The 27,755-nt window shown below is 60.9% G+C and overlaps 1 protein-coding gene across 14 annotated transcripts in view; it reads right to left on the reverse strand.

Moving 5' to 3' along the window:
• Nucleotides 1-27,755, reverse strand: part of TIAM1 (TIAM Rac1 associated GEF 1) — a 204,044-nt gene that overhangs the window by 97,974 nt on the left and 78,315 nt on the right. For 6 of the 14 annotated variants that reach the window (XM_071220525.1, XM_071220530.1, XM_053916557.1 and 3 more), the window contains one exon: nucleotides 17,895-18,018. The exons of 5 other annotated variants lie outside the window; for them this stretch is intronic. In XM_071220525.1, the coding sequence (XP_071076626.1) occupies nucleotides 17,895-17,910 (16 nt within the window). In that variant the 5' untranslated portion in view covers nucleotides 17,911-18,018. Of the gene's footprint in view, nucleotides 1-643; nucleotides 923-3,016; nucleotides 3,036-17,894; nucleotides 18,019-25,415; nucleotides 25,435-27,755 lie in introns of those variants that run through there. 3 more of the 14 variants (XM_071220528.1, XM_053916597.1, XM_053916600.1) reach the window with 3 other exon arrangements.

A 27,755-nucleotide genomic window follows, 5' to 3' on the forward strand; every position in this document is an offset into this window, starting at 1 on the left:
TGAGGCCCCTGACAGGGTCGTAAGTATCTTCAGGGACCAGGGAGGGGAGGAGAAAGGAGACAGACCCACAGGGCCCCAGGCCCAGGCGCCCACAGTGAGCCGGGTGCTGCGAAGGATTGGTTGAGTTCCTCGTGGCAGGCACGCGCCAGGCCTGGGGCCTCTCTACAGTACGGTACACGCTCTCGACAGGGCAAAGGTGGAAAACACACGCGGATTCTGAAAATACACACCACAGGCTAAGACGGTAGTTCACTGCTTTTTTCCACTTCATTTTATGATTACTCAGGAAAAACGGTGATCGCTTCGGTACCCTACTTAACCTATACTCAGAATACTGCTGAAACCCTTGAAAAGGAAACACTTCTAATCGTGGAGGGTGAGTAAGGGGTGTCTGGAGATGATTTTACCGGGAAATCGTGGTACAGAATACCCACTCAAAACCCACCTTCAAAGGGCCTTACTGAAATAAGAACAGTCGCTTCAGACTGGAGGCCGTCAAGTTAGAGATGGATGTTTCCATCCTACAGTTACCAAGGGTTTCCCCTGAAAGCCCCACACCGAGTCACCATTTTCAGACCACCAAAGTGGTGGAACATGAAACCCCAGAAATCCCGCCTGCCCGCGTCATCCACGCGTCATCCACGCGTCATCCACGCGTCATCCACGCGTCATCCACAGGGTAAAGAGGCCACGCTTAGGTGTTGACAGTCACGTCTCCCGTTGCAGATACGGGAGTAGGAAGCAGCAGGCCTGTCTCCTGTCGGGCAGCGGGGGCCTCTGTCCCTGCATGAGGAGGGAGCGCGTTCCGCCCGGCTCTTCCTGAAGGCTCTTCCTCAGCACACCCCGTCCTGAAGCCAGCGCCTGACAGCCGGGCAGCTCTGGAGGAACTCCCACGAACGCAGCGCTCCCAGGGCGCTCTGCGCTGGACGAGGGACACAGGTGAGTGAAGTGAGAAAGCGGACACAATGAAGTAGAAACTGGACGTCACAAATACAGGATGGGCCTGAAGACACTGTGCTACGTGAACTAAGCCAGACACCAAAGGGCAGACCTGTGTGACTCCCCAGTAAGGGAACTGGCACAGCCGCAGGGTGGAGCGGGACGGTGCGCGGGGCCGAGGGAGGAGGGCTGAGCGGGTCGGTACTTACGGGACAGCTGCAGTTTGGAGGGGTGAACGAGTTCGAAAACGGATGGCGGTGAGGGCTGCGATACCTCGCAAGCCCACTCGGTGCCATCGACCGCCACACCCGAAATGACTAAAAGGTGAACTTGACGTGGCGTGCATCACACCACAATGAAAAAAACAGAGCGTATCTTACAAACTAACGTTTGCAGGCGCTTCAAAATGTGAACGGGCTTCTGTAGACATCAGACCGTTTGCTGACAGAGGCCCCGAGGGGCCGCCTCACCCCACGCCCGCCCTCTTCTGTGCCAACGGCCAGCCTGCCCAGTGTCCCGTTCACGGACCAGGGACCTGACTGCAGCCTGACACCCGCCCAGACGTGGCTCCACCCCCACACCATCTCCCAGCTCGCATGCACACTGCACACAAGGGCAGGGAGGGCCCGCGGGGCTCCAGGGGCGGCCGCCCTCTGGTCCGTGGTGGGAGCCCGCCTCTCACAGAGGGAGTGGATCCCCGAGTTCCGCAAACGTGCTTCACCTCGAAAGCTTGTTTTATGGGCCGGCTGCTAACAGCCTGTGGAAAGCGAGCATCCTGTGTTGGCACAGTGGGGAGTGAGTGAGCTTAGCAGACATGCCCATCCCTGCTATGGCAGGGCCGGTCTGCTGGCAGAACCAAGAGCCAGGGACCAAGGTGTTTCTGTGACCGGCAGTTCCAAGGGTCACCAGCAGCACGTCCTTGCCTGGTGATCTCCCGCCCAATTCCCACCTTCCCCATCCCAGTCGGCCGCCAGCCCTGCGGCCCCAGCACAGCCACGGGAAAGAAGGCCGTGGCTCCCGGGCAGCTCCCACTCCGACACGGACCACGCCAGGCCCATTCCGGGGGCTGTGTGCATGAGAAAACGGCCAAGAAAACGGTGTGCATGGCCCTGGCCAAACCCCCTCTCCCAAGTGCTGGTCTGAATGAGTCAGAGAAAGCAACAAACACACTGCTCCCTGTTAATTAGCCACGTCGGGGGAGGGCGGCGCAGGGTGTAGGGGAGCACGGGCTTCGCCGGTGATTTTATACGCCAACAATTTAGACCTGGCATCTGATCCACCTCACCTGCAGCTCCTTCCTGCTAATTAAAAACATCGCCACCATAGACCGAGTTTTCTCATCCCTGCGGGTTCCGTCATTCTCAGCACAGCAGTGAATCGCTCGGAGACAAGGTGCAGTAGGAACGCACATTCTCAGGAAGACGGGCAGCCCCTGGGGATTCAATCACAAACCCACCTTCTCCGCACCTTCGCAGGACAAAGGAAAACGCAGCCCCAGTGCTCACAGTGCGCCGGGCCAAGGGCAGCGCCGTGTCTGAGGGCACCGTTACCTGCCGACACGGGCCCAGGCTTCAGTGGAACGGACACCGAGCCCATCCACTGCTCCTTCCTGCTGGGGCCTGTGCTGTTTGTTTGTTACGTAGGTTGGATTCAGCTGCTTTAGTTTGAACCTGACACAATGGGAAAAGCCCTGAAGGGTTCGTCACTGATCTCACAGTGAAATCTGGAGGGATAATGAGCAGGTCTTGAGCAACCGGGAGACAGCCAACAGCATCAGGCAAAGCCAGGTCCTTCCCAGGCAAGACCAGACTGAAACGCAGCTGCTGTGGTCGGCCACCAAGTGCGGGCTGAAAGCTCAGCGCACAAAAGACGGACTGCAGAGACAGGCAGGGGCAGGCAGGAGCTCTGCTTCGGCTGCTCTCACACCTGGTGACTGTGTCCCCTCAGGAAGACGCAGCGGCCCCTTGGTGAGAAGGGGAACAGGAGCACAGGGAAGGACCCACTAGAAGCCACACAGCCTGCTGTGTGAATCACCAGGGGCCTAGAAAACAAAAAGAAGCACACTCCCTCAACGCACCTGGACGGGGGTGAGGGTCATGGCTTCCGGCTCCTGTGCTGGAGTTCGGAGTTTTCAGAGAACGAGCAAGTACAACGCCACTCCGAGAGCTCGGCACCTACGCGTAGGCCATCTCCCTCCTTCCCAACAGCCACCGTGCACGGAGGCCCCACAGGGGGCAGGAAGCACAGTGGGAGGGGCCCTGGGACAGAGGGGGCGCCGCAGCTCCTCTGCACACCACCGTGCGGAGTGCTGGGCCGCTCTCCCGGCTCGCTCGTGTCTTTGCAAGCTTTCGGAAAAGACTGCTGTTACCCGAAATTGAAGTCACAGAAAATTCATCTTCTAAACATAAGTAACCATGCTGACTAAAGATAACAAATATTGCCAACGGCAGTACATTATCGGAAACACAGAAAGTAAGATTTACTAAATATGTAAACGTACTCAAGGGCGGACTTGCTCAAACACTAATTCTGTAACACTTAAGACTGCAAAGGTCACAGTTTGGAGGGAGAACCACCACCTGCCATCTCATGGTAGGAGGGCAGTACTGTGTTTGCTGCCAGGCTGACTCTGAAAAGCAGGCAGCCGACACCCGGCCCAGAGCAGGTGGCCCCAGGTGCACACAGAGGAACAGCAGGGACTGCCCTGCACAGTGGCTTGCACACCGGGGCTCGCCTGGACAGCGAGGCTCCCTGAGGGGATCCCGGTTTGTTTGCCAACATGGACAAGCCATGACGTGGGGGGCAGGCACACTGTGCCCAGTGCTTCAGGTTGCGGGGAGGTCAGGGGGACCCATCAGTACAGACACGGCCGTCCTCGTGGGCCACCGGGCGGAGCGGCCAGGCCTGGCAGCCAGGGCCCAGCTCCCGCAGGGCCTCATGTGTAGGAGCTGGACGAACACACTGGACGGAGAACCTCACCATGGAAACCCCAGGCTCGACGACTCCTTCTCTAGACGCCCCAACTCTGCCAGCCTCACGAGGACTCGGGACCGGGCACTCAACACGGACACTTGGCCCTGCAGAGCACAGGGAGAAGCTAGGCGGGGTCGCACTCCAGAGGGGCTGCCGTCTCTGCTGCCCACAGCTCAGACGCACGGCCATTCGACACATGGCTCAGAGGCCACTCTCCTGCCCAACTGTCCGGCCCCACTGTCCCAGGAATAACCCCGGGACCTGGGTCTTCGGGGTTACAGAGCACACGGCCCTTGCAATCGTGAGCATCAGAGTGATTTGTAATGGTTGAAACAAAAAAGGCCTTAAAAAAAAAAACAGTCTTTGGGGAGAAAGTGACAAGGATGAAGCCAAAGCAAACGTTAGAGTGAATCCATGCAAAATGAACCCCAAGTTCCTGGCACCGGAGGCAATGAGACGTGAGGCATCTGCTCGGAGGGGCCCCGGGAGGTGGGGTCTCTGTCGGGCGGAGGAGGCTGCGGGCACGTCCTGCTAGAGCAGAGAGAGGGCTGCCACTCCACTTTCCTCAGAAACGCAGGTCGACCTGCAGGTGGCCCATCTGTGGCCCCAGAAGTGTGACAAGTGGTGAGCAGCAGTGAGGAAAGGAGTGTTTGGAGGGAAGGGGAACAAGGAGGCGAAAAGCGAAGGAGGAAAGAAAGGAAGAAAACACTGGGGGCCGGGGCCCAAAAGGCACCAGAACACACCGACCCAATCCCTCACTGGGTGCTCGAGAAGCCACCGGGGGAGTCTGTTTTTGGAAAACGACCCCACCAGCCTGCAGCTGGGGTCCACGTCCGCGCCGCCCGGCCAGACAGCCCCGCGGCAGAGGGGACGGCGCTACACTCCGGAGCAGGCGGCTGTTTTCAGCGGGAGTGTGGCCGCCTGAAACTCAAGTCTAAGAGAATTCTGATAACAGATTGTAACGTATCCTTGACATCTTTGGAATTTGAAAATCTACCCAACTCCTGCCTCGGATGAGTCTCTCCCATCACACTGATGGGTGTGAGAGAGGGAGGGAGGGGGAGTTATATTTATGAAATAAATGGTGTAAAGTTTAAATATTTTGCTTCACGAGGATATGCAAATGAAGTGTTCATTACAGTTATCGCTTCAGTAGAATATTGCTTTTTTAAAACTATCTATAAACAATTTTTAAAACTTAAATGTGGAGCCAAGGATTGTCATCGATTATTTTTGGAGTCGCAAACTGTAACACAACACACAGAAAAGTGAGTGGGAACAAGTGAGCGTTCGCTTCAAAAGCTGCGTGACGAGGAGGCTCACAGGGTGAGGAGTTGGAGGTGCGTGTGGGGGCGGAATGAGGGGGGCCCAGGGCAAGGAGGGAGAACGGGAGGAGGAGGAGGGGGACAGGAGAGGGAGGAGCCGGTCTGGTCCTCCTTCCTCGGGCCAGGGGAGCCCCGCCCCGCCCCAGCTTCCGGCCCTCGTCTCGGTGATGTTACCGACCCCCCCCTCCCCGTGTGGGGAAGAGAAAGTGACGGACACGGCTTCAGACTTGGGCTCTGACAGGATGCCTCTCCGGGAAACGCCTGCGGCCCCACGCCAGCGGAACAGGCCATTCTCCCCAAAGCCTTCGCAAGAATGTCTGTGGCGTATTGACCCAAGATGACTACGAAATATGCTTTCAGAAAACCTGGGGACCCTCAGGGGTGGCCTGGCATGGGGGTGTCAGAGCCCAGACAGGGCAAGGGGTAGGGGAGCAGCCAGGGCACAGGGCTCCTGGTGGACTGAGGGGGGACCAGCCCAGACAGACAGCCTGAATCCAGCACCCCCGGGTGAGGGCCTGAGTGACAACGGAAGGACGACTTGCTCTGCGACCCACTGGCTCAAACAGGAGACCAGTAGTGTGAGTTGTGTGTGTGTGTGTGTGTGTGTGTGTGTGTGTGTGTGTGAGAGAGAGAGAGAGAGAGAGAGAGAGAGAGAGAGAGAGAGGGAGAAATCCAGAGAGAGAGAGAGAGAGAGAGAGAGAGAGAGAGAGAGAGAGAGAGAGAGAGAGAGAGGAGAAATCCAGACCAGCAGAGACACCGGCAGATCCGCCGGAGCCAAGAGGCCGAGCTGAGCGGACATCACCCAAAAGGGCCAGGTCAGAACCGGGACAGCCGGGGTCCATCTGCTCAGGGCGCAGGGTGCGGCTCTGACCCCCTGGGAGCGTCCCGTGGAACCAAACTAAGGGACACTCGACAGGAGCGCACCAGAGCTCCTAACCGGCACCGAGGCCGTGAGGATGGAGACCGGGGATGCGATCCCGGCTGGCGCAGTCTGAACCCAACCCAGGGTTCCGGCTGGAAGTCTGTGCTCTGCAAAGGCCTGACCTGAGGACAAGGACAGACCCAGACGGGTGTGAGGAGCCGGCAGCAAGGTGTCGGGGCACCTCAGGATTCTGCGCCCTGTGGCAGGGGCGGGGGCTGCGCAGGAGTGTCCTGTTCACAGGACAAACGCCCTCACCCACAGTGGTACCAACTCTCTCTCAAGCGGTGCAGAGAAAGTAAAACCTTTACCCTGTACTGAGTGCTCTCCTCCCAGCTGGTTAGGGTCCCAGACTAAGAAGGGACTCTAGGCACGTCATCACGGCTCACTGCTTGAGGTCACACACGCAAGCACAGAACAGCCGTGGGTAATCTGGGTCGTGAGCACGGAGACCGTTTAGCAGGTGACTGACTACACGCAATCTGCGAACGGGTGGGGGCAGGTGTAAAACCCGCTGCCCCCGCCTCAGAAAGCAGAGAAGCCCCTCAGCCCTGCGGGGCCCCACCAGGGCCCGTGCAGAGCCACGCCTCGACTCTTCTCATGAAGCCACGCCCGGGCGGCCGTGAGCGCCCCATGTGCACCCCACAGGACACTCGGGAACACGTCCTGCGCCCGGCGCCCTCAGCCTCCAGAGTCTGCGGACAAGGGACAAACCCGGGTCACTGTCGGCGTCGGCTCTCGAAGCCCACGGGGTCCCAGGGGGCACGGGCTCCAGCCCAGGTCCACCGCTGGCAGCGCGCTGACAGCTGTGACAGATGCCCCGCAGGCCTCAGCTGCCACCTGGGAAACGGGCGCCGGGCAGAAAGAACCTCTCCTGCTGCTCGATTCCCCCAGCAGCTGCTAGCGGCCTCCCAGCCCCGGCCCTGTCCTCCTGGAGCCCAGGTCCAGTGGGGGAGGGGGCTGGCCAGCAAAGGGCACCGGGGATGATCGGCCCCAAAGGAGTCTTGGAAATTCACTGTCATGGAGGCAGGAGAAGTCTCAGGGCCCCAACCTGGACACGCAGACTGCCGAGCGCCCAGATGCACCGGCTGCCGTTCAGAATCCAACGCCGCGCACTCCCTGACGGCACCCCCGCCGGGCAGGCCTCTGGCTCGTGCAGCCCGCACCCCTGGAGAGCTACCCAAGGAGGCCGCGTGTTGGGGCCACACAGGCCACACTCCCGGGAGCACTGACTAAGGCGGGATGGAAAGTGTTTTTCCAGAGCCAAGCGTGATCTGCAGTTTTCTATGTTCACATCTGGCTCGCTGCCCGGCCACTCGACCCCGGCAAAGCACCACATTCCACGTTTTCTGTGGGGAGCCAGGGACCGACACGTCGTGACATGTCAGCCCGTGAGCCGCTCGGGACGCGGAGGGGACTGGCTTCGAGGGCTGCACCTCCACTGGTGGGAAGTGTCTTCCGAGGCACTAAGGGGAGCGTGGTCCGAAACGGCGAACCTGGGAATGACCCTCCAGCGTGAGAGGAGGCCCGACTCAGCGGCCAGCTTCCTGAAAGGGGCCAGGCTCCATCCGAAATGGTCCTGTTTCTAAGACACGGCTTTCTCTCTAAGACACCACCCACTGAAAGACCAAAGCTTGAGACACCTGACTAAAATCACCATAAACACTCCCACCAGGGTCCCTGCAGGTGTGGGCCGAGAGGCAGGGAGAACTGGTCTCCCATCGCCAACGGCGCCGCGGGTCCCTGTCTCAGGCTCGTCCTCCAGCTGGGTGTGAGTCCGGGGCTCCCAGCAGCTCCCCTCCCACCGGCAGAGTCCCCCATACAGGAAGAGGGTGCCCCTGACTCACTGCCCCCCCATCTCTGCACACAGAGCAGCGAGCAGAGCATGGGCGGTAGCCGGGAGGGCGAGGCATGCGCGACCGCCATGGAACCCCAGTTTCCCTCTGAAACCGATGGGAAGCCAGCCCTGACGAGTCCTCCCAAGGACCCCCGCCCGCAAACGGTGAACGGGCCATCACAGGGGAGCAGTGGACGTCAGCACGGTCCTCGGTGTGCGTCACATGGCCCGCTCCCTTGGGACCCGCAAACGGGAGGAAACGAGAGCAGGTGCCGGGGGTTCCGAAAGACCCTCCCGCTCACGAAGCGGCATGCCCTACCCAGACGCACAACAGCCCAAGGTCTGCTGCTGGACGCTTATTTTTAATTATTTCTCTTCTTAACGAAACAGAGCCTTTCGGGGAAGGAAACTCGAGTCTCAGCACTGTGAAGCGTTCGGTGAATCTGCAGGTAAGGAGCGGCCCAGACTGCAGGGGGAGCAAACGGACACTCACAGAGTTCACAGGAGCCACCAGTCCGGGAGGGACGGGGCGGGAGCCACGCCCACCAGGTGCTGGGACGCTCTGCCACCACGTCCCGGCCCCCACATTCCTCCTCAGGAAAGCTGTAGGGCCGCAGAGAGAGAGAGGGAATGGGAGAAAAGAGAACACGCAAACATCATGTGAGCAGGAACGGGAAGGGGGCGGGGCGCCGCGCAGCGAGGAGGGTCGGGAGGCACGGTTCTAACGCCCACAGGAGACGCTTGCGTGAGGGACCTTTTCTAAGATTCTGAATCCATTCATCTGGGGCTGACGTTGGCTTTGAATGTGTTTGACAATCCTGGAGACTCAGTGAACTTCTTTTCTTAGACATTGGCAGCATCCGTGCAAAAGTGGCTCTGAGGGAAAACGCCAGGGAACTCTCTCAGCTCTCCTCCTGCCTTTCCCCCCCACATCGACATCGCCAACAGCAACTGGGCTGCAGGGTGCGAGGCTCGGTGAGGGGCGCCCGCCTGGGTGCCCACCGCCACATCTGCACGCGAACAGACGCCAGCTCACAACTCCGAGGAAAGAGCAGCACGCCGTTCTGTTGACACCGCGGTCGGTGTGCGGGCCAGAGTGACTCATCTCCCCGGAGGAGTTAAACAGACGACATCTCACAAAGAGGATGAAGCAGATGCTTTCAGATCAGAGCACTGCTGAGCGCAGAGAGCCGGCCGGCGTGGGGCGGGCTGACGGTGGAGGGTCCAGCCACCTCGCCTGCATGTCCCCTGCAGGGCATGCAGACAGCTCGCCCAGGACTCGGAACAGGATCAGCAAGCCTGGGGGAAGGGCATGACAACGTGGGGACCCGCAGCTGCAGGGGGAGGGAGACGAACACGGGGAACCAGGAGGGCCTGGCCCGGGGAGGGTGCTGGCTGGCGCGCTCACGGGGGTCCTGGCGTTGGCTGTGGGTAGGCGGGATGTGGGGCAGGATGTTCAGACACGGAAGTGCTGGCAGGGACCGCACTCTCCAGCCTGCTGTGAGGAAGCAACAGAGCCCACGCCACGCACACACGCCACGCAGACATGCCGCGAAAGAAGGCCAGAACTGCTTTAAGGCGCTCCCAGGCCCCAAACACCGAGCGAGGCGAGCCGACTTCCCAACCTGGGGCCCGCAGTTGCCCTTCCAACCCCACGCACACACTGCAGGTGCCCAGGGCAAAGGACAGGTTTCCAAGTGGAGCCCTTTCATTCCTTCATTGCAAACCGTGCCTGCCTTTCGAGGGCAGAGGTCACACAGACCGGCCAGCTCCGGCAGTTCGGGACGGCCCGGGAGCTCTCCGGCTCGAGGGCCCTCAGCCAGGTTCCTGGGAACGCGCACAGGCCCTGCACCTTCCAGAACGGGAGGCAGAGTCGTGTGCGGGGGCAGGTGGTGTTTGTATAAGGGGGGATTCCACGGCTTTTACCAGCTTTTCAAATGAGGGGGACCCACAGAAGTTTCATCTATAAATGCATTTATTTGGGATGGTCCCCGAACCTGGCCACAAAGCCCATGAAGCTTCCGCTACATATGAATAAATACAATGCGTCAGGAGAGGACATCAGCCTGCCCCGGGGACAGGGAAAGGTGCCACAAAGCCAAGAGCAGCCAGAGGACCATCACCCGTTTGCTCCCCGCCGTGGTGAGCACCTCCTGGGGGGCAGTGACCACGCAGAGACCCTGGGTAAACTGGAGGGTCCCTGATGTCCTCTGCAGTGCAGTTCTGCCGGGAGAACGTCACCTACCAACAGAGAGCTGACGGACTGTGCAGAAAATCGCCATTGCCCTGACCGGGATGGCTCCGTGGGCTGAGTGTCACCCCACAAAACCAAACGTCTCCAGCTCCACTCCTGGTCGGGGCACCTGCCGGGGTTGCAGGTCCGGTTCCCCGGCCAGGACGTGTGCAGGAGGCAACCCATTGGTTTCTCTCCCTCTCTTTCTCCCTTCCCTCCCCTCTCTCTAAAAGCAATAAATAGATAAAATATTTTCTTAAAAGATAACGACTTTAATAAAAATCATTGCTTATCATCACTTGTTCCTAAAGAAACAGCCAAAACATTTCAAGAAAAGGCCTGCACACGATCGTGAGGTGTGGCCGCTTGGGGTGACAAGGGTGCCCACTGCTCCCGAGCGGAAGGGCCTTGGGGGCGAAGCGAGACCTGCATTTGCTTCGGAGTGTTGATTAAACACACAGTGCCGGGCTCCTCCTCACGCCGGGCGTGGGCACAGAGGGCGCCACGGAAAACCACCGGGGCTCTGAGGGGCTCGCGTTTCAAAGGCGATGGGTAAGTGGGTTTCAGAATGAAGGCAGCATTCGGTGCGCCGGCACGTGTGGCCCTGCCCCTGGGCCCGGGAAGGTCCCAGCACCCAGTTCTCCGTTGTTACTATTTTTACTGGAGCCATCCTACTGGGTGTGAGGTGCTACCTCCTCGTGGCACCCATCCGCTGCTCCCTCGGGAGATCGGCACCTTCTCGTGAGCCTCCTGGTCGTGTCTCTCTCTCTAGAGAAAAGCCTGCCTGCCCATTTCTTCGAGTGGGCTGTGCTGGGGCCGCTGCCGTTGAGCTGTGCGGCCACCAGTGCCCGGTGACAGACAAGCAGGCACACAAGACGTCCTCTGTGCAGGTGACAGGGCATGATTCTGTCAAAGAAGGAGTGACTTTCTGACACGTGCTGGCGTGAGCAGGCCTGGAAAACAGTGCAGCGGTGAAACGAGACACCACAAAGGATGGGGGTTCTGCGGCCCCACCCAGACCCCGGGGCAGGCACGGGACAGAGTGGGGACAGGAGAGCGGGTGGGCTGTTCCTGCTTAACGAGGACAGGGCTTCTGCTTGGCATGATGAGAAAGTTCTAGAAATAGACAGTGGTAATGATTGCATAACATTATAAAAGTAGTTAATTCGTTGGAATTTTTTGGTTAAAAATATCTAAAATGATCAATTTTACATTACACATATTTTACCACACACACACACACACACACACACACACACACACAGCAGCTCGATTTTGCTCACTTTACACTTCCGAACGTGGTTTGTCAGAAACACTACCCACGCTTTTAAAACAAATAAATAAGTAAGGTGGCTTTGGGCAAGAAAGGCCGGCCGGGCTGTGGCAACTGTGAGCAGGAAACAGCCTGCGGGTGCATGAGGATGGCCGCAGGTAGCCACGCCCCAGCACCACGGCAGCCTTCCCACCGTGGGCTGCGCCGCGCAGTCCTCCAGTCCTGAGGGCCGGCCTGGCTGTGGGGCTGCGAAGGGGGCCCGGGCTCAGAGGGTCGCTGTCGGGGAACAGGAAGTCGCCTGGCTGGCTGCTCGGACAGGGATAGGGCGGAGACCCCACCAACAGCGAGCCCCGCCTGGCGCTGCCTGGTCTCCAGGCCCTCGGGGACAGTGAGGACTTCACGGCAGAGGTAGAAAGGCAGGTAAAGATTGCTCCTTACGTACACAGGAGACACCGCACTGAAGGGACTCGGTGCGGGAAAACACTGGCCCTCCTTGGCACCCGTCACAGCCACCTCCGCAGAGGAGGGAGAAGTCCAGAAGGACGTCCCGGCAATGCTGACTGTGGGCGCCTCTAGAAGCGGCCAAGGGCTCATTCTCACGGTCCTTTCTTCTCATGTAAGTATTCTAAGTTCTCTCTCTACAGCGAACGTGCACGTTGAAGTATCACACCGAAGAGAAATGAGAAGCTGGCTCTGGGTTCAGCTCCTCTCCCGCCCCTGGCCCCATGCCACCACCCCGCCCCCAGTCCTCCGGGGCCCGGGACCCAGCTCACCTGCTGGGGGGGCAGGGGGAGCTACCCCAAGTCCTGACACCCATTCGATGCTCACTACGGCTCTCTGCAGTGGGTTCTCCACCCCCGCCTCACCGGGGAAGGGGCTGAGGAAAGGCAGGCTCTGCGGTCACTGTGGCAGGCCAGCCTCATGCCCGGGCAGCAGCTCCAGAACCCACAGGCTCAGCCTCAGCATGGGGCCCTCACCCTGGGTGATGGCAGCTGCCCCCAGCATTGCCCACCCAGAAGACCGGCCGCTCGTCCACCCACTGAGCCGAGGGACGGCTCACCGCTGTGTCCCACCACCCGCGGAGCTCTTCGGCTTACTGGCACACGCAAGCCGGAGCCCCTTTCCACTCCCATGAGGGCCACCAAGCTGGCCCTCCGTGTGGCGCATCCGCTCACAGAGGCTGGGAGGCCCTCGGCTGCGACTGTTCAGGAGACGAGGCCGTGCCAGGCCTGACATTCTCCACCCAGAATGCCCCCCACTATTCACCAGAGGCCTCCCTGCCCCCCAGTCACCATGCCCTGGGGCCTCCCCAACCAGCCCCCACTCAAAGGTTCAAGCTGCCTGCACCTCTGGGGCCCACCCCGGCTCCTCCGTTCTCCATCACTATGATGCCCAGAGACTCCACGTCCCAGCCACCTGCCCATCATCCACCTCTCGCCCCCCGGAGGTCGGCCACATGCGCTCGGAGATTCTTCTGGGGCCCCAGGTCACGCTGCGCCCAGGCTCCGGAAGTGAACGGGGCACAAAGGGCGGCGCCCAGGAAACGTCTGCTGAAGACTAGAATGGTGACTCTGAGAAGCAGAAGACAGCCGACAGGGAAGAACCTGAACCTTCCAGAAAAATCACCGCGATTGTTCGTTCCACTGAGATTGATGCACCCAGTGTGCAGAGGCCCCTGGCACCTTCCCATGGAAAGGCAACAGGGTCCAGGTCAGGTGGGACCCTCTCCGGACCCCCGGCCACAGCACATTAAATGCTCTCCAGGCCCAGCTTCTGCCCGGCCATGCCCAACACGGGCCCACGGCTCCCCGGTGAGCGGCCCCTCAGAGAAACGACTGCAGGAACCAACCCTCCCGCAGCCCCCCAGTCGACGTGAGGCCCCCCAGTCAACGCAGCCCCCCAATCGACGTGAGGCCTGGTCACCTGGTGTCAGTGTGCCGGCTTGAACACGGTCCCTCAAGCTGGCTGGTGGGGGCCTCTGTAAGTGCGTCAAACAGAGAGACGGCCACGTGAACACCAGCAGGCTGCGCAGAGCCTGCAACGCGGCCTGCGGCTCCGACCGTCCCTCTGGTCCAAGCCCACCCTGGGCCAGCGCACAGGCCTGTGCTGTCCCCTCTGAGACAAGCCCACAACAAGCCCCCAGCTGTACTCACGGTCACCTCTGGACTGTTCCTGCAGGCGTGATCGGGCAGCCCCATGCCCCACGCCAGCGGGCGCTGGTCTTGCTTACTGTGCCTCCCATTTCCATCCAAGCCTTCAGCACCCCCCTCCCCCGCCCCGACAGACTGAGGCCACTGGGCTGGCCGGGAGCCCCACGGAGGAGGCTTGGCCTCGATTCTCCCAGGATCCCGAGGCCGTCACCTAAGCCTCCAGCAAAGCTGGCCCAGGCCTCGGGAAGGAAGCATTTTCTGGCTCTGACAGTAAATTATCTGCAACCCATCGGCACCCCTCCCGCCCGCCCTCCCCACAGTCCACTCCGGTTCCCACAAAACTAAATACCCGTCCGTCAGGCACGCAGAGAAAGGCTCTTCTCTGAGCCGCTGGCTTCGCCCCAAGCCAAACACAGGTCTGCGACCCTGACCCCGCCCCCATCCTCGCCGCACACGCCCTGCCTTCCCACCATGAGCCTTTGTTTGCCCACCATCGAGTAGGCACCTCCATCAGCCTTTCCTCCCCAGCCCTACCCCCACCCAGGCAACCAAATGTGGCATCAAAGGAGCCCTGGAGCGGCCGTCTGTCCCTGCCATGCCAGTGCGCGGCCCGCGGGCAGGAGAAGCCCAGCACAACAGAAGGCTGCAGCCTGACCCGCACATCGGGCCCCGGGGCCAGCGTCCAGGGCTGCCCAGGGGCTCCTCCTCCTGCCGGGACAACCGCTCAGTGTCCCCGGGGTGCTCAGACAACGGGCCTGGTGGGCCTCACCTGTGACGTGCTAGCACCTGAAAGGACATGCCGGCCCTCACTTCACAGTTTTCAAACAACCTCATCTCTCCCTCGGGGGCTCCGGCAGAACACGTGCCGGCCAGGACCGAGCCCATGAGTCTCACGTTCTGCAGATAACAAGCCTGCGGATCATCATCTCAGGCCTGGGTTTTCCTCTGGAACTTCCGCCCAGCCAAGACCACAGGAGTGGTCACGGGTTTAGAAGTCAGATAACAAGTTCAAGTCTCCGCCACTGCAACGTGCTGTGGCCGAGCCTGGCGGCCCCACCAGCTGGGCCTGAGAGGAGGCTCCCGTGCTTCGGGACGGCGTCAGGGGGAGAGGTCCTGGCACTCAACTCCTGTGGGCATCAATGGCCCACCGTGACCCTGGCTCCTCACACGGCATTGCACTCCCAGCCGCGAAGCCCGTCCACGACGCACGGGAGGCCCCGCCGAGTTCCTTTGAGAGGGAACATTAACCTGCCCCTGCTCTGAGCCCCCTGCCCTGAGCCCCCTCCTCAGGGGCAAGGTCATCCACAGCACCATCGGCCCTTGCCGTCCCCCAGGTCCGAGGACCCCAAGCTCTGCAAAGACACCGTCAGAAATGCGAGGGCGACACACACCCCACACGGCAGTCACCACCCCCGCCCGCCCCCATTTTGCTGGGAAGTGCCCGAATGCAATGAACACACCTCGGAGAGGCGGCCCCACTAACTTACAGCCCGGGCCCTGGCGCGCCTTCAACCATGTGCCCGGTTCCTTTCCTTTCCCTCCCGCCCTACAGATGCGGGGGGGGGGGGGGGGGGGGGGGGGGGCGCACAGATTGGGGGTGCAATAAGAACACAGCAGTCAAGGGGGTGAGACATTTCCCGGGGAGGGCAGAAAAAACTGAAGGGAAATCAACTCGGGCAAGATGGAACGGGAGGTGGCCCCGGCTAGCCACACAAGCCCACACCACCGAACAGACAGGAGGTGTGCGTGTGTTATGAGTCCCTCGGCAGGGCCACTCACGTGTCCGGAAGGGCGGCATGAGAGACATGGGAGGCTGGCGATAGGACAGGACAGGGGAGAAAACACTCCAAGTCCCAGAACCTATGAAGCGCCTACTTTGTGCCAAACCACAAGGCAGGCACCTCACAGGAACCCTCACGGAAACCTCACCGATCCCCCCACCCCCCCTCCCGGCAGGGTGCACTGTCTCTGACTCACAGGAGGAAATGGAAGCTCAGAGGCTGGGCCAACACTCCTGAGGCCCCACTGCCCACAACGGCCTGGCAGGGGTTCAAACCCAGCTCTTTCTGACCCCCAGGTCCTTGTTCTGATCCAGCCACATGCTCGAAGATGTTCTGAGAAACCTGTACAACAGCGAGACCTGCGCACTAAACATGAACCCAAATAAAGCGCAATCCCTACAGCAGCACAGCAAACCGGCTCTGCCTGGGCACACGGCGAGGCCACGTCGGGAATGGGCTGAAGGCGCCGGCAGCTCACGTGAGGCTACCCTGAGTCTTATGCAGTCTAGTCACCAGCTGCCCACTGCGCACACAAAGCTGCACCTTGAAACAGTTTGATGCGGTGGGTGGCACTCGAGCAGGAGGTGTGTCTTCATGAACCCAAATGCACGGCACCAAACCCATAAAGATAAGCACACAGTGCCTGCTCCTTACGGCTAGGAGACTCGGCTACTCAGTTTCAAAGGCCCTTAGAATCGTTTCTGAGAGAGTTCCACCAGACAGAATTTTTTAAACATGTAAACGGGAGAGAGAAGGTAGTGTTTGTTTATGCTTCATTTAAAACACAAATAAAAACCAAAGCTGGTCCTCTCTGAAGACCAGGAAGACTGATGACAGACACATCAGCAAGGCTGAGCAAGAGGAGGAAGCAGAAGCCGGCACTGCCGGGAATGAAGAAGAAAACATTTCCGCAGACGCGATCGCCCTTAACACCGTCAGAGGGCAGCATGTGCACCTTTAGACCAACACGTTTTAACATTTACGCGAAATAAAGCTCTATTGGTCCCACGACGAATTAAACCTGCCTGCACTTAACTAACGCACGCAGCCAGAGCAGGCCACCCACTGGACCGGTAAGGGGTCCATGAGGAAAAAGTAACAAGCCACCTGCCAGGGCACGTAGGACTCACCCAGATGCAGCGTCTGATGCCAATGCCCTCGCCCCGCCCCACGGGACAGTGTCTGAACCCTCCAGGGACAGCCTGAGCCCCCTTCTCTAGCTGAGGACCACCCACCGCTCCTCACCCGCCTGGCACAGGGCCTGTCAGTCAGAGGCCCCGGCCCCATCCTGAGATGCAGTCAGCTCGTCTTTCCTGCTGAGTGAGTTGCCGCAAGCTCCCTGGGGTGGGGTGGGAATCAGAGTCAAGTTCAGCTCCCTGCCATGTTCTCTCCGGAGCTGACACAGCCTGGAACCTGCTCTGGCAGTTGTGACGTCTGAGCCACCCACTTGCTCATCCGTGGGACATGTCTGGTTTGGCCTCAAAGTCATTTCAATCTGCTTCTGTCTTGTTAACTTCAGGGAGGGCGGAGGGCAAAACAAAACGTCAAACCGTGGCCACAGCAGCCTGTCCCGACACCCCCAAGCTCACATGGAGGGCTCGCTGACAGCCAGGCCCTGCCGTCCCACTGTTCAGAGAACTGGAATCAGCCAGCATCCTCCGATGCCCCCGCCCACCCCCGCACTGGGAGAAACAGCCGCGAAATGAAATCTGGTTTTCCGACAACCTAACAGCCGCACACACATGCACACGGCTCCGTACCGGCCCAGGGACTGGACATGAAAGAGGGGACCGTGGACCCGCTCAACTCCTCGAAACACTATTCAAATACAACCTCAGGAAAGTCTGCCGGAAACCACCTGTGGCCAAGTTTCCCGCACGCTGGGACACGCTTGGGATCACTCACAATGCTCCCAGCCCCAGCGCCCCCAACTTCCTCTCCCCACCCCCGCCCAAAATGGACTTGGGCAATCCTTCTGGAGGTAGCCAGCTGCCCAGACCAGAGACACCATTTCGAAACCGTCCAGAAGAGCAGCCCACGGCCAGGACACCGCGCCGACCTGACCTGATCAGACCCACAGCTTAGTCAGCACACTCCCCACCTCCTCCACGGCCCCCCAGGACTCTCCTGGGGGTCCCCCCAGACCCCAAGCCTCCTGTAGGGGCAGATCCCCCACCTCGACCTGCAGCACTAAAGGCTCAGCAGGACTGACAGCCGGCCGGGGACAAGAGAACAGGAGGCATCTCAGTGGGTAACTGGATCCCACGGCCCTCTCCCTGCCCGTGTGGCCTCCAATCCTGCTCACAGAAGGCGGGGAACGAGAAGAACTATCCCAGGGTCCCAGGGCAGCCTGGCGCCCAGGACCCCACACGGCTGCCCCATCTCCCACCCGCCCGCTTGGTCCACAGCCACCGCCCAACGCAGAAACTTGCCGGTGGACCAACAGCAGGAAACTGAAGCTCACCCTGTGGGGCGGTCATGTGCCGGTCCGTGTGTCTGTGCTGCCTCACATCCCGAAGTTCCAGTGACACCCGAGCAGGCAGCGGCTCACAGGGCTCGCAGCTCAGGGCTCACAGAAGGAGCAGTTTCTGTGGAGACCGATCTGGGCATCAGGGTGAGTCGGGAGGGAGTGTCGCTCTTCCCTCCCCACCCACCTCCCCGCCTCCCTCCGGGTGGAGACACTCCCAGAGCCCTGTGCTCCCCTAGGGCTGGGGTTCCCGGTGCTCCTATGTCCCAGGAAGGGAGGGGGTCCCTGACAGGGTTCAGCCTGGCAGCCCGGCACAACACACAGCTCAGCGCGGGAAGGCAGGGCCACCTCCCTGGTGAGAGCCTGAAAGCCCCCAACAGCCACTCAAAGGCACCCTCTGCAGGGGGCAGGAAAGGGCATGTTCGCAAAGAGCAGAGGACAGATGGACAGAAAACAAACTTTGAACTGCCTATCTTTCCCTTAAAACTTACACAATATTTCAGATAAACAGTAATATTTTAGAAAACAACCCCCCAAGGACCCACCACACAGCATCAAAAACTGAAATCCCAACACGGAGGGGATTGCCTGGGAGCCCTTCTCTGAAAAGCACCTGCTCTCCCCTAAAAAGTGGCTGCCGTGGCTCCGACTTGCAGCGAGCAGGCTCTCTGTCCCGGGCTGCAACAATTCTGACACAGTCTGCCCAGAAGCCCCCCGGTGGGCGTCCTTCTGCGGGCCGGACTTGGACTCTGGGCAGGGGTCTCACGGAATCCACCCGTCAGTGCGTGCGGCTCCTCGACAGAAAGGAAAGCCACCTCAGCGCAGGCTGCGGCGGGCAGAAGAGCTGCAGCATCCCTGGGTGAAATCGGGAGTAAGGACCGCATTATCGTTCCCCAAGGTCAGCAGCGGGGGCGGAGGCCAAGGACACCGACCGCACCGCACGGGGCCTTGCTCGGAGACACCGAGACAGAGATGGGAGCGCAGCGCTCACTGAAGACATCCTAACGACTCAGCACCTGTCCGAGTCAGGGGCCGGGGGCAAGGCTCAGACACGGGAGCTGGGAGCTCTCGGGGCTGTGACGACTGAGATCGAAGCGGCGGGGCCGTGCCACAGCCGTGACCCGCTGAGGCTGACTCCAGCAGAGGGGCGCACACACCGATGCGCGAGCCTGAGGAGCAGCCGCCCGCTCACCCACGCCCTCCGGGCACCTACGCCCAGGCTGCCCAAGTGGAAACCCAATGACTGTCCAGTGAACAAACAAAGCAAACGGACCGAAGAACGCCCACGGGCCTTAAAGGGGTGTCCGCATGGAGCAGGGTCCCTGCTGGGGCTGGGGGTGGCTGTGTCCTCTGGGAACGCTTGGCGATAGGGGGAGTGGTTGTGGATGTCACGACTTGGGGGTGGCTCCGGGCACCTAGTAGGCAGAAGTCAAGGGTGCGAAGAAACAACCCAGAATGCTCCGGGAAGTCACCACAACCAAAAATAATCAAGCCCCAAATGCCAACAGTACTGCAGGTGAGAAGCCTGGGGCGGTGGGGGGGACACTGTCACCATCTGTAACCATCCGCACTGTGAACAATCTCTGTGGGGACTTGGGGACAACAGAAGGGCAGGCCCCCATTTCCCACTGGCCCAGGGGAAGGGGGTGCTGGGCTCAGGAGCACTAAGGCCCTCCTTCATAGTGCGGGGCACAGCACAGGTCCAGGGACCGAGGGCTTGTGCCAGGCTTGGAGGGGACACGCCAGCAGGGCTGGGAGGAAGGTGACATAAAGCTGAGTGCCAGCATGGGAATCAGAGACAGCACAGCGAGCAGACGGGAAAGATGCAGGGACAAAGGCAGGCTTATTATCACGGCCATATCAGTCACCTCTCCCCTGCCCCGCATCAGCTGGAGCTGCTCCACAGAGAAGAGGAAAGGTGGTGGGCCCCCTCACTGCTTATCGGAGGGGGACACACCTCTTACCGGAAGAGAGCGCGGGCGCCCCCAGGTCTGCGGTCAGGACGAGGGCCCGCAGCCACGGCGTCTCTTCTGCAGGTTCTCCCAGCTGGTCGTCGCCCAGGCAGCCGTCCGTCCTGGAGGCAATGCACTCCTTCCTGATACTGTTTTGTTTCTGCGGGGCGCGGGGGGTCGTTCTGCTGTTGCTCAGTGTTTCTCAAGACAGGGCAGGAGCTGTGCTCCTCGGGGACCCCTGGAAGCCTGACCGGTGACGGGCACGGGGTAAACCCCTGCAGCGGCGCCCCCCAGGAGCGCACAGGGCCTGCAGGGTTCTGATCTGAACGACCAGCGAGAGCAGAGCCTGCCGGCCTCACTCAGGGTCCCCGTCACAAAGCCGCCACCACCCGCAGGCCAGGTGTCTAGGTAGGGCCTCACCCCAGAGCGGGAGGAAGGGGCCGCCGCATACCCCCAACAGCAGGGGGTCCTTCCCCAGGGCGCTCACGCCCAGCCCAGCTTCGGATGCCACTCCCTTTGCTTTTCCAGAGCCATAGAAATGCAGGACGAGAAAGCGCGGGCACAGCGAGCAGCCCAACCACAAGCAAGGGCCTCGGCATGACACAGAGGACCTGTGCCCCAAAGAAATGCAGCCCGTTGAGGGGGCCCGAGGACTCGTTTTTAACAAGTTCCCGAGACCCAGACAGACCTGGGAACAAGTGGCAAAGATTCACACTTCTCCACGCACGGCGCGTGAGAAGAGGTAGGCAGACGGTGACGGGAAAGAGGAAGCCATGGCAGCCTCAGACAGCGTGGCGCTGTCCGTGGACCTGCACGCCAGAGCCGGCGAGAGGCCATGTGGGGAGGACGTGCCCGGACATGGCGGGGCTCTCCGGAAACAAATGCTCAGGAGGGCGTCCTCCCCAGAGATGCACGGTCTCTGCCTCACTGCTGCAGCGTCCCAGCCACCATCGCCGCTTCGGGCGCTCACCACTCTAACACACTGTGCCCTCAGCGGTGCGAACGGCTTCATGAGCAGCCTGATCAGGCACGGAGGCAGCCTACCCAAGACATGGCACGACCCACTGAGCTGAGGGTCCTCAGGAGCAAGGGAAGGAGAGCTCAGGCCAGCCAGCTGTCCGGCGCCACGCCACCTGGCAGCAGCGGATGAGTAGCAAAGCTGGGGGCGCCTCCCCCCGAGTCAGGTGCAGCCCAACAGGGATGTTCGCTGACACAAACTGAGTCCAAATAAGGACCAAGTCCCCCACGTCACTGTGGATCCCAACACGGACCCTGCTAATCCTGAGCGTTGCTATGGAAACGCAGAAGCTTTTTCAGGAAGACATCGTGCGGCTGGCTGCTGGCTGATTGCCACAATCAACGTTTTGTTATTGAAACCACTGGAAGTGTAACTGTGGACGCACCCGCCCACTCCTTGCTGGGCAACGCGAGGACCCCGGCTGGGCCCTGGACAAGGAGGCCTCACTTCTGAGGGACAAGCAAATCCATCCGTGCAGACAACGTCTGGGGGCTCAGGCCCCGCTAACGCGAGCCTGACGCAAGGATGCGCCCCACTCCAAATGCAGGCCTGAGCCAGAGACACTCCACTCTGCCTGACAACTGGGGCCCTAATAAGCAAGCACAAGTAGCCCCAAGAAACGCACAGTCTGCGAGACAGAAACCCCGACAGCCTCGAGTGCCACCTCCAGAACGCGCGGCAGTGACGGACGTGGGGCATTCTGCCAGGCCCGCAGGCTCCAGACCCCTCAACCACCAAGCGACGCTCAGGTTCACGCTCTCTCGCTTCCTAGGTCTGCCATCCAATGCCACGGCTCCACGGCTTTAAGTGCCCCATTGCCTCTGCACCCCCTGGTGGCCACACACTTGTCACCGGAAGGTCCTGGGGGAGAGAGGACGCGCAGACGAGGGCGAAGGTACCTAAGCTGGCAGAGGACAAGACCATGAACCCTCGGCAACCACCGGCGGGACAGGTGCTGTGCTGCTCCCGTGCCCGGGGGCCGTACTTGCACGCGAGGTCCCTGTGGCCCTTGGGAGTGACGGCATCTGCGTCCTCTGGCTCGGGGGTCCAGCAGGCACCGCTCTGCCCGGGAGCGACCGACGGTAATAACGGTTCTCCACACTAAGGGGAAGATCATGCTGAATCACTGATGTGACAAGTTCTAACTTCAGTCCTGCCTTGTCCCCAAAGAACGTGGGGTCAGGATGGGCTCTTCCTATAGCCCTCAGCCTGGCTCCTGACAAGGCCGGTCAGGGAGTGTCCCCAGGGCCGGCCGCACATGGTCACGGGAGACGTGAGGACACCCACACGGTCTCGGTCAAGTCCAGGCACCAACAACAGCCAGGTGAGGAGCTCAGAATGGGCTGGGCAGACGCCCCGTCGGTACAGCGGGAATCAGGGTCCACGCCTGCTGACAACGGGGACACGGGCCCAGCTTCTCCACTACACGGGAAGGGGCACCCAGCAAGCAAAGGGGGCCTTCGGCCAGGAAAGAAGCCCCACCTACACCTCAACCTGCGTCCGTGTTCACAACGCTCCTTTGGTAACGGACACCAGTTAGGTGTCAGACGGGAGAGCGGGGGCCCCTCCCAGACCTCGCGGCCGTGGGGAGGCCTCATGGGCCTTACGCTGGGGACGGCAACAGCAGGTCCCCTCTCGAGGCTCACAGGCCCTGGGCTCGAACCAAGACGAGTCATATCCGGTCTTGTCAGTTTGTGCGGGAGAACGGTTTCCATTTTTACTTCACATTAAAACGCACTGATAATTGCACATACGCTGGACCGGAAAACACAGGCGGGGAGGTGGGAGTGAGGGGGGACTGGGTGGCAGGGGCACCCCTCACACGCGGGCACAGTGGCGCCGTGAAAGGGACAGAGCCTGACCGACAGACGCCCCGCGTCCTGCACCAACGGCTGGCACGGAGCCATTAACATGGGGGCTCTGACACCAGGAGGAGCGTGCTGATGAGACACCACCTGTCTTCCAGGAAGAGACATCAGATTGTATGGTCTTAGGAGCTCTAGGTGCCACTTCCCCTCATAAAAAACAAGAGCCCGCCCTGGCCAGGTGGCTCCGTGGGCTGGAGCGTCATCCCAAAAAGCGAACGGTCACTGGTTCAATCCCAGTCAGGGCACATGCTGAGGCTGCAGGTTCGAGCCCTGGTCAGGGCACGTGTGGGAGGGAGGCAACCAATCAGTCTCTCTCTCACATTGATGTGTGTGTGTGTGTGTCTGTCTGTCTGTCTGTCTCTCTCTCTCTCTCTCTCTCTCTCTCTCTCTCTCTGTCTCTGACTCTCACGAGGGTTTAAAAAGCCCCTGTGGAGATTCTTTGCGTTCAGGAAACAGAATGGGCGCCTGTCTCTCAACAGCAAATGGCCTGAGGGAGTACCACGGACGCGTGGGTGGGGAGGGGGGCTCAGGGGCCGCTCCCAGGGGGGCCGGAAGGGCTGAGGGCCTCGCTCGGGCTCGCCTGAGAAAGGCAGATTCGGTCTGGCACCCGGACCCACTGAAGCGAGTCCGCTGTGCGTTCTGCCCACCCCATCACGCCTCCTGAAAACAAACGTCGCACCTCGCTCGGGCCCCCACAGTACGAGGGGCACGGAGAAACGAAAAGATGTAAGCTGAGCCCACCTGAGACTAGCAAGAGCCACAATCACCGGGGGAACGAGAAACTCCCCCGCTCAGCCGTGGACAGCAGACCGGACACTCCCAGGCCACATTCAAAGACACAGAGCGGCTGCGATGGCCCAAGGCCACCTGAGTCACCCGCCAGCACCCTCCCAGCAAACCACAGTGACAGGGCTGGCAAGGCTGCAGGAGAAGCCTGGTGAGATACGGGGCGAATCCACACGTGCCCAGGGTCACGTGGGGCCCTGCACAGAGACAGGGAGTCCCCCAGTGACGAAAGTCCTGGAGCCCCAAGACGTCACGACGTCTCTGCGGCGGCTGCGGACCCCAGGACTGTCACTCATGGTGCACAGGTTTGCCATGGCATCACTTGCAGCCGGCGAATGGTGGAAGCAGCCTGGTGCCACCCACGGGAGGGGACAGGCCAGCTGCAGCAGGGCCAAGCCACAGACACCCCGCAGCCACGGAAGGGACGAAGCTCTCTCAGATCGCACAGCGTGCGTGAGCCACAGGGGTGTGCTGCCAGGCGGTGCGGCCGGGCACGGGCCGACAGCTGCAGCAGGGCTCCAGGCGTGCGGTGTGTCTGGAGGAGGCAGATCCACAGCGACTGAAAGGGGACCAGGGGTCACCGGAGGCTGAGGGCCGGGGCAGGGAGAGGCTGCGGGCCAGCACCTCAAGGTCCCAGTGTTTCTGTCTGGGGCGATCCCGCATAACTGCACAGTCCTGCCAACGCCACAGACACCGCGGAACTGCGAACTGAAAGTGGTTAAACATGCAAACTTTTTGTTACATCTTTTACCACGGGTTTTTTTAAGATAAAAACAACCCACATCATTTTCAAAATATTGGCTCAGGGACATGTAGCTTCTCAAAACACTGCTGCCACCAACATAAAGCCACCAGTACCTGCGAGCGGGAACCCGATGAGGCTGTGACACAGCGCCTTCCCCGGGGCCCATCGCCATGCACAGGGTTCCCGCCCCCCTACCCCCACCCCACCCCCCACCAGGGGAGAGCGGTACCGCTGTGGGAGACGAAAACGGGAGCGGCTCAGTGTCGGGTCAACCCTTCTGTAAGGATGAGGGTGCAATGGGGCGCACCTTCCCCCGCGGGCGCTCAGTCCACCGGGGTCCCCTCACCTGCACAGATCACCTCCCGCCTCCCACCGGGGGTCCGCTCCCCCACCCACCTGGCCCCACCCTCAAAGAGACGAACAGACTAGACAGGGCTGGGTCTGCATCCAGAACCATACACAAGGGACAACCAAACTCAAACGGCCAATCAAGAATAATGAGTGACACGCACTGAACAGACCGCACTTTACACACGGACGGAGCTGGACTGGCCAAGAATTCCTTTCCTGGTGACATGCCCGTCACCTCGCTATGTGCCTGGTCGCCACGGTAACTCAGCAGCATGGGATCTCCAGCACCACGTGCAGGTGGAGAGAAACAGGTGCAGACAGGCAAAGTGAACCCCCAAGGCTGCTTCACAAGGAGGAGGCATCTGAAGTCCCAGCCCGGGGCCCCAGCCTCACTGCCGTGCCAGGGACCCCGCACACGGGCCACGTGCGTTTTCGTGACCGTCACCCCCTTCAGCACTCACAGGTTCTGGGCACACAGTCGGAGAGCGGAGCCAGGCTCCTGATACCCACACTCACGTGCGGGGCCTCGGCCTGGCTGCAGGCGAGCGGCAAGTGGCAGGGTGCGTCCTGAAGCCCCTGGGGGGTGACCGCTCTCTGTCTGAGAAAGATGACGAATGGGGAGTCTAGGAAGGATGAGCAAATTCACTCGGGCAACCGGCAAAGGGTGTGCATGGGGCACGTGTGGGGAATTTGCACCTAGCTCCACCGGCACCTGCACAGAACCACGGCCTCCCGAAAGGGGCGAGTTTGAGGTCCAGGCTGACGTGATTGGCCGCTGCCTGGAAGCCTTACACCGACCTGTTTCCAATGCTGGTTCATGACCCAAAGAAATCCAGAAGGAACAGAATCTTGCTCGAGCTCAACCAGACTTCCCGGTAAGACAGCAGGTGACTCGCCGACGATGCACCACCCTTGGCACAGGACCGCGGTTACACACGGCTGCACGGGCGGTGTGGGCAGGCAGCTGGCAGCACTGCACAGATCACCTGAACGACACCGCGGCCTCGCACTGCCCAGGGACGGGCCTCTGAGGACAGGCGATCCCAGCATCGGAGCACCAGGACCCCCACAACCCCAGCCTGTTTTCTGGCCACAGATGGACTCCGCCCACTGAAGAGCAGTCCATAAGTTTCCGCAGGCAAAAATGAGTCAGGCTGGCCGGGCCTGAAGGAACTCGGGCCAGGGGCCCTCCCCCCAGAAATCAAGTCCACCGGCCCCTGACTCAGCCACGGACGGGCGCCGACTCAGGCAGCTCCTCCCCTGGAGCAGCAGCCAGCCTGGGGGTCGGGGCGGGCCTTTGTTCTCCTGGGACACAGAACCCACTTGTCCTCTTTGCCCCTGTGGGTGCTGGCCGTTGTCCCAAGTATACCAGTGACCTCAGATCCCAGCTTTGCTCAAGGTCACCTTCCCAGTGGGGCCCGGGCACACCGCCTGCCCCTGCCCCGCCCTACTGTTTCTCCGTGAAACACTCATTCCACAGCGTCTTATGCTGCCGTCTGCCTCGGGGACTCTCTCTCCCCCACTCGGCTGGAAGCCCCTGCGCACCCACTAACTCCCAGGTCCACCTGCAGGGGCTGCGTCTACTGACCTCGGCCGCACCGGAGGCGTGATCAAACCCCACCCCCGCTAGCAAGCCCTCCTCCAACCAGAGAGCCAGGGCCCCAGCCGTGGGGCACACCGACACCTGCACTGGCCGGCTCGCACCGTCAGGCGCCCTGCATGTTTAATGCACTGCGCCCTTCATCTCTGAAAAGACACCGGCCGTCAGCAGAGAGAGATGCCAGCCTGACCTCGCCCACAGTCAGGTTCCACTCAGCACCCGTCCCAGGCCGGCCCCCAGGAGCCCGCCCTCCCCGGATCTCTGCCCCCACAGCACACGGCCACCATCCTCCACGTGGAGGGATCACGCATTCCCCTCCTGAACTCCCTGCCCCTCTAGGACTTGGCTGCGTCTGTTTGGCAAAGACGCCAACCTGGCTAAAGCCAACGAATGGCTCAGTCTGCACCTGCCCCCGGGCAGCAGCCTGCGGGCAGGGAGGGAGTAAATAAAACCCTGGGTCCCACGGTCCTGGAGCTGGGGATGCCCACCCCCGGGGAGCTGCGAGGTCAAGAGTCATGTGCTCCTCTGGGTGCTGGCATGCGCCCCGACCTAAGGCGAGTTCACAAATCCAAGGGAACATTATCTGGGAGAAAATCTTTCCCACCAACACTGATCCCTTCCCCAAAGAGAAAATGTCTTGACTTTGGCTACAGATATGAAAACCTCTGTGAACAGCATCGCTTCATCGCGCTGCTGAGAGGCTCCCTGAGTAAGTCGGTCCAAGACACAAGAGACAGCTCACTTGTCGTCACGGAGATGCGGAGTTCAGGACGGCTTTCTGCTGTCACCGGGGAACTGGGAGCCGGCCACACGGTCACGGGTTCCAGTGACTCTTGTTTAAGGCATGCTGTCAGAAATACGATTGACTGGACGGACTGATGGGTGGATGAGTAAATGACAGATGATATATTTATGCACACACCCACAGACGTGTACATGTGTGTATGCACATGTATACATGTGCGTGTGTACACACATGCACATGACCCACGCTGAGAACACACCCCTTGCCATGACTTCGTTTAAACACAAAAGCAGCATTTAAGGGTGGGCGCCGCACCCCCACCTCCTCCCGGGCGTCCCGGCCCTGAGCCAACAACCCAAGGTCAACACAGAGCAGGGGAAGGGCGGGGGGCTCAGCCCCACTCCGAGCCCAGGGACTGCAGCCCCCCACCCAGCACCGGCTGCCTTTCAGCTCCCATGGATCTGCCCATCACCTGTGAACGGGCTGCACTTTCATTTTTAAAGAAAGGCCCATTCATCACCTGTGGGGCAGAGAGCCTGCCTCTCCAACCGCGCCTGAGCCTGCCTCTCCAACCGCGCCTGCAGAGGCCGTATTATTTTCTGAGTGGCTTCCAGCCCGCAGAGCTGGCCCATCAAGGCCTCTGGTGTCTGTTCGGCCCAGGCCTGGTGGGGGGACCAGGCCTCTCCCCCGTTGGTCACTAACTTGCTCTGCACAGTCCGACTCCACGCTTCCCTCTTCCACACCCCAGGCACCAAGACGGGCACAGTGCAGGCGGGGCCGTGTCCGCACCCGC

Source organism: Desmodus rotundus, chromosome 2 (genome assembly GCF_022682495.2).
Source record: "Desmodus rotundus isolate HL8 chromosome 2, HLdesRot8A.1, whole genome shotgun sequence".
NCBI classification, from domain to species: Eukaryota; Metazoa; Chordata; class Mammalia; order Chiroptera; family Phyllostomidae; genus Desmodus; species Desmodus rotundus.